The sequence below is a fragment of the Lipophrys pholis genome, assembly GCF_963383615.2.
Source record: "Lipophrys pholis genome assembly, chromosome: 15".
In the NCBI taxonomy this organism is placed as follows: Eukaryota; Metazoa; Chordata; class Actinopteri; order Blenniiformes; family Blenniidae; genus Lipophrys; species Lipophrys pholis.
This window is the reverse complement of record NC_137642.1, coordinates 18,162,767-18,169,248: the sequence shown is the minus strand read 5'-3', so window position 1 is coordinate 18,169,248 and position 6,482 is coordinate 18,162,767. Positions and strand designations below refer to the sequence as shown.

General features: G+C 46.0%; 1 protein-coding gene across 1 annotated transcript; it reads left to right on the top strand.

Annotated features, from left to right (window-relative positions):
• Window positions 1-5,209: 5,209 nt before the first annotated feature.
• On the top strand, window positions 5,210-6,160 carry LOC308120554 (transmembrane protein 121; the record flags this gene model as incomplete). Its single annotated transcript, XM_080481212.1, has 1 exon — window positions 5,210-6,160. One exon carries the CDS (start codon window positions 5,210-5,212, stop codon window positions 6,158-6,160), a length of 951 nt encoding a protein of 316 aa, XP_080337338.1.
• Between the last annotated feature and the right edge of the window lie 322 nt (window positions 6,161-6,482).

Here is a 6,482-nt window from a genome sequence, read left to right as displayed (position 1 = left end):
CTGAGTGAAACTGTGAGAGTGGAGAATAATTAGCTTCTGATTGAACCAGCAGCTGCAATCAGCCTAAAAGAAAAGCCGTTGTAGAAAGCCCAATTTTTGTCATTGCAATAGTAAAGGGTATTTATTTTTTTTACTTAAGCTTCACTGTTCTGAAAACGCATTGTATTTAGGCTGAGTTCAAGGTGCAGCTCGCAGTGCTGAATACTTCTTATGATATCTCAAAGATGAAAAAAGATGTTTCTCAAGCTGCTGCGCTCGGTTGTCAAGGGAACATTTCTGGAAATGGAGTGTGTTGTGCTTCTGATAAAAGCACACTCAAATATTTGCATGAAGGCAAATACCACATTCAAAGGCAAGGAGATCGAACTGAACATTTTATTTCACTGCAGCGCAGAAGGGCTAGGATTTCCTTGTTATGAAACCCTCTGATTGTCTGCTGTAGATGTTGATGCAAGATGATGTTACAATGGAGAGTGTGGCCGGTGTTTTATCGCCTGGGATCTGTTGTGTGTTTAGCCTGCCTGGAGCTGAACAGTGATGCAGCGTCCCCGTCCAAGTGTCAAGGACGCTCCTCTGTAGGAGGCTGAGCTGAGCCTGATGGACGAAGGAGAGGGAGAGAGATAGGGCACGAGGGGACAAAGAAAACCCTGGAATCTAATAAATCATAAATCATAGCAATGTCTTAGTATACTGGGATAATTACATTAATCAGGAGTGAGAACTTTGACACCAGTGGACTGTAAAACAGACATAAAAATGTGCATAAATCAGCTTCATCTAAAGGAGACAATACCCCGACGGACGCTGATATGATTCCTTCTCAGCTCATGAATTATAAACATGGAGAGAGGAGACAAAGTGGAGAAATGCTGAGCATGTACAAATGAAGATATTCAGCAGATATGATTCAAAGTCCAAATGCAGGTAAAATGCCCTTTTTTTAATGGAGAGGTTAACAAAGCCCCTGACTCTTGTACATCACAAGAGGCATGTAGATGAAGTTATAAATTATAGAATAGTGGATGGGACGTGGGAGGAATAACAAGATAAAAGAGGAGGTATATCAATCTATTTTTTTGGGGGGGGGGGGGGGGGGGGGGGTGAAACTATTAAGATCATGGTGCAGAGGAGACAGACTTCACAGGGTTCACACCGCCTTTCACAAAGCTTCCCTACTTTAAGAATTCTTAACCTGGAATGACAGGTTTTATAAGTCAAACAAAAGTATGGCGCTGGTCAGTAGAGCTGTTCATCTGCTATAGCTCTTTCTGAGTACATCAAGTGTGATTTGCACAGGAAACACTGTTGTAGACCGTATTTTCATTTAAAAAAAAATTCAAAATTTGTTCCAGTGTTGAGATTCTGAAATGATACTGGAAGTTCACTTCGAGTATCGAGTGTGGCTTTTAATTCTAATTCTATCAATAAATTTGAAAATTCTATTAAACAAATAATCTTGTATATCTCTCTAACCAAAGACACAAAGTCATATAGGCTTTTCAGAGGTTACTCAACATGCTTTATTGTGTCTCAATTAATCTGTCTCTCACGCTCAATGCTACCGTGCAATAAAGTACCGTAATACAAAGCGCTGGCCAATTTAAATAAATTCCCAAAGGTCCTTTGAAAAACAATAAAAAGGACTTGAAAGGTTGATATGTTCAGGGAAAGTGAGACATTATTGATGCTCACATGTTTGCAGAATTTATAAAAATAAAATAACGGACCCCAAAGACAAACCCTCTGTCAACTGGAAAGCAGCGTCAGTGCACTTCACAAGGCATGTGGTTGTCAGCGTGGACCCGGGCTGTCGGAATCAGAGCTCACACCTTTCATTACCCAGCGATTTTCCAACCACCATCTTCCTAACAATCTGTTGAATGTATTGCAGCAGTTGGTATTAAATTGAAGATTAGTGTGTTCTGTAATGAATTTTAGGATGTTTTTTGTTAAGTTGCGAAAGCAACAAGGAGGTTAATAATTTATCACAATGCTTCTTGGCTCAAATGTGGAGGATAAATCCAAAGGAAGTGGTCGATATGAAAGCAGCTGAAAGGCAGTTTCAGCCAGATTGACTTGTTTGACTTTCTACATGCTGTCATGATAGAGGCATGATGGAAGTCATCAACGAACATGGAGGCAGCCCCCCAGCTGATCCACAGCTGGTACGTCTACAACCACGTCCATTCACAAAAAAAAAAAAAAAAAGAGAGGAAAAGATCAGCCGCATGATTGATTGCAATTATGTTTGTCGTCATTGCACAGATGAAAAGTGCAGCCACACAGCATAGAAACCCAACACTTTTGACTCTTCAATGACGGCAATTCATGAAGTGAGCAATAAATTGCTTCATACTGTAGTAATGAAAGCAGTTTGGTTCCTCTGAGGAAGGATTAGCCCTAATTGGCCCAGCTGGATAAACAGAGCTGGTGGTGTTAGCATACTGCATGGCAAAGCAAACACACCAACCTCATCTTACCTTTACCTTTTTTTTTTTTTTTTGCATATATATTATCTCCAAGCCAGGCATTATTACATCTCAGAGGATAAAAAAAGTTCCCTTGACATTTAGTCCTGTGCTATGCATCTTCTGCTCTCTTTTTTCTCTCTTCTCATCACTAAACCATCTCATCTTGGGTCTTTTTCCTTCTTTTTTCTCTCATTTGCTCTCTTCCACATCTGTACCTCACCATCTCCCCTCGTTTACCCCCTTTATCTCTTTTGGTCTGTGGCTCTGCCTCAGTCTCCTGATTCACTGCTCTGTCAGTAGATCAATAGAAAGGCTCTCTGTCAGGAGGAGCCACTGCACGCTTTCTCTCCCTCCCTCCCTCCCTCGTCACCTCCTCCCCCTGTGTCTCCCCAGACTGCAGACAACAGCCTTCTGGGAACCTTGGCTTTCTGTGTCCCACAGTAGACAGGCATCTTCTCCGCTCCGGATCACTTTTCGTCTCCAGTGCCTCCAAACTCGAAAGAAATAGCTGCGTGGCGCTGTAATGGGCTTCTCGGAGAACAAGGAGGAGGAAGCTGGGGCTTTTTTCTCCGGGAGCCAAAAGAGAGGCAGCCCGGGAAAATAGGATATCAGTACAAGACACAATGTGAGAAGGAGGGAGAGAGAAGTGAGGGGGAGAAAGAGTGAAAAAATAATAAGACGGTGAGCGAGAAGTTGTGCATTCAGCTAAGCTTCAAAACGCACCACCCCTTTACCCCCATTTACCACCCATCCTACCCCTCTTTTATCTGGAAAAGTGTCTCTCTCTCTCTCTCTCTCTCTCTCCCTATCTCTCTCTTTACATCTTTTTTCTCTCCCTCTCTCTGCAGCTGTGGTCTGCTGACCGTCACCTCCACACACCAAGTGCCTTTACTTGAGCAAGAGAGGGAGAAGGAAGAGGAATGTAGCAGCGAGACAGGGAGAGCGAGAGAGCGACAGAGAGAGAGACAGAGAGAGAGAGAGAGAGAGAGAGAGAGAGAGAGAGAGATAGAGAGAGAGAGAGAGAGAGAGAGAGAGAGAGAGAGAGAGAGAGAGAGAGAGAGAGAGAGAGAGAGAGAGAGAGAGAGAGAGAGAGAGAGAGAGAGAGCGAGAGAGAGAGAGAGATCTCAGGAGTGAGTGTGAAAGCACCAGAGGAGCATCTCTGACTTCGCAGAGAGGTGCTGAGGCTGAGGAGAGGAGCGCACAGAGGCAGACGCACAGAGGCAGGCGGCGGTGGAGTATCACAGTGCTGGTGGTGCTGGCAGAGCATGCTGAGTGAAGACAGGGGAATCCACTGGCGCTGCTGATCCCAGTGTTCCTGGCAAAAAAAGAAAAGGAAAAAAAAAACTGAAAGAAAGGAAGCAAAAAAAAAAAAAAAGCTGCTTTAGCTGGAGACAGAAAACGGTGCAGCAGCAGCAGCAGCCGGGATCGTGCCAGGAGAGCAGCATTTTCCCAGCGACAACGGAGCGTGAAGACAGCTGAAGCCTGTACACACACACGCACGCACGCACGCACGCACGCACGCACGCACACACACACACACACACACACACACACACACACACACACACACACACACACACACACACACACACACACACACACACACACACACACACACACACACGGGAAAACACATGAAACACACATGCAAACAGCTGAGTGGAGACGGACAGGGAGAGTCACGCCGCATTTGAAAGATCCACTACGATCCTTCTTCTCCTGAAACTTGCAAAGGGAAAACAGACTACATTCCCCCCCTGGATGCTGGATCATGGAGGGGAAAACTTCTGCAGAGGAAATTCTTTTTTAAGCAAGATTTCCTGCAGAGATGTCTTGTTTTACTTCATCACTTTTTCTTTCCGGAATCTGGGTTTTAAATCTTTTTATCTAAGCACAACACAAAACAAGCTCTATTTTTAGTTGCAGGAACTGAGACACGTCTTTGTGATCATTAAGATGCCTCCTCCTGATTCAGTCTGAGTGGTAAGTGGATTATGACGATATTCTGGGATTTCTCTTCCCCCTAAAAAGAAAAAAAAGAGAGACAGAATTTAAAAAAAAAACATTTCCTTGACTGGTGGATTTATGTCTGTCAGAGACGGAGAAGATCTGGTGCGTTTTCTCCTCTCTTCTCCTGTGGATTACAGATGGGCTTTGTGATCTCTCAGTGCAGTCTCATGGATGATCGCTCGCTGCCAGTCATTAGGATAAAGTACAAAGAGGGACACAAGTGAGTATTCAGCTGGATTTTTATCGCTGAGGCTTAAGCTTGTATGAGAACAAGGGTGTTGAGAGTGAGTCTGTAATGAGAGCACATTGCAGGAGCTGTTTTGTCTCTCTCTCTCTTAATCACAGACACTGTAACTTGCTGATTAAACTGTTGTGCTCAATAAAAGATTATTTGGGTGTAAAAAGGTAGGCACAACCTGAGATTTATTAATTTTTAAGACAAGTGAAGCTGTATATTTACAGACCATTTGCCAGTGGACACTATTCACTAAATGAGGGGTACTGTCTACCCACCAGGTGGCTTGGGCACAAGCGGAGATTGATTGAAGTGATCTGTGTGAATCCTATTAATGCTTCCTGGATTGTGGCCATGGCAGAAGCAATGGACGGGAACACCGCTGTCTAGCTGATCTGCCTCCAAACTGAGGACCCCCTGCCCTCCCTCTTCAACACGACACCTCCTCCTCCTCCTCCTCCTCCTCCACCTCCTTCGCTCCCCCCCGGCAAGCATGGTACCTCCACCCCCCACCAACAAGCCCCACGTGTGCCTGTCCACCATTCTGATCATGAGCAGCATGGCACTGATTGATGCCTACCTGGTGGAGCAGAACCACGGCCCCCGCAAGATTGGCATCTGCATCATGGTGATGGTGGGAGACATCTGCTTTTTAATTGTCTTACGCTACGTGGCAGTGTGGGTGGGCGCCGAGGTGCGCACAGCTAAACGGGGCTACGCCATGATATTGTGGTTCCTTTACATCTTCGTGCTGGAGATCAAAGTCTACTTTGTGTATCAGAACTACAAAGCCGACAGGAAGAGCTTGGACGTTCTGGCGCGGAAAGCGCTGACGCTGCTGCTGTCCATCTGCATCCCGGTGCTGTTCGTGGTGCTGGTCGCGATCGACCACATGGAGTATGTTCGCGCCTTCAAGAAGCGCGAGGAGATACGCAACCGCCTCTTCTGGGTGGTGGTGGATTTGCTCGACATCCTGGACATCCAGGCCAACCTGTGGGAGCCTCAAAAGAAAGGGCTCCCCCTGTGGGCGGAGGGCCTGATGTTCTTCTACTGCTACATCCTGCTGCTCGTGTTGCCCTGCGTGTCCCTGAGTGAGATCAGCATGCAGGGCATCAACATCGTCCCCCACAAGATGCTCCTGTACCCCATCCTCAGCCTGGTGACCATCAACGTCATCACGCTGTTCATCCGTGGGGGCAACATGATCCTGTACAGGGACGCCAGGGTTTCCGGGATCCTGATAGGGAAGAACATCTTGGCTATCATCCTAAAGACCTGCAGCTTTGTGCAGTACAGGAGACAGTTGCAGAACGCTCCGCCCGCCTTCGGAGTCGAGCTGCAGAAAAACTCGGTGGCTCACGCTCGCCCTGCCCCCACCCCCCCTCAAGTGATCATGCAGGACCAGACTCCCCTCCCTGAGGTGACAACCTGTGAACACACATGACAGAACGCCAAGGTGAATCCTTGAACTGTCAATATGACTATATAGATATATATATAGATATATATATATATATATATTGAAAAGAGAAAAAAAACAAACCCTGGCAGGGAGCAGTGTTCAACACCTTTCAGGGCATGTAAACACACAGGAGATCATGATCTCCTCTGATGGCACACAGAACACTACAGACGCTCTGTGAGGATGCTGCGAGCGCTGCTGTATCCTAAGCCATCATGGTGCAACATACAATATCACTTGTGACTTTGTAAAAGCATTCCCCTCCCACCCAGTAAATCATGTTGACTGTGTATTTTTTCTAATT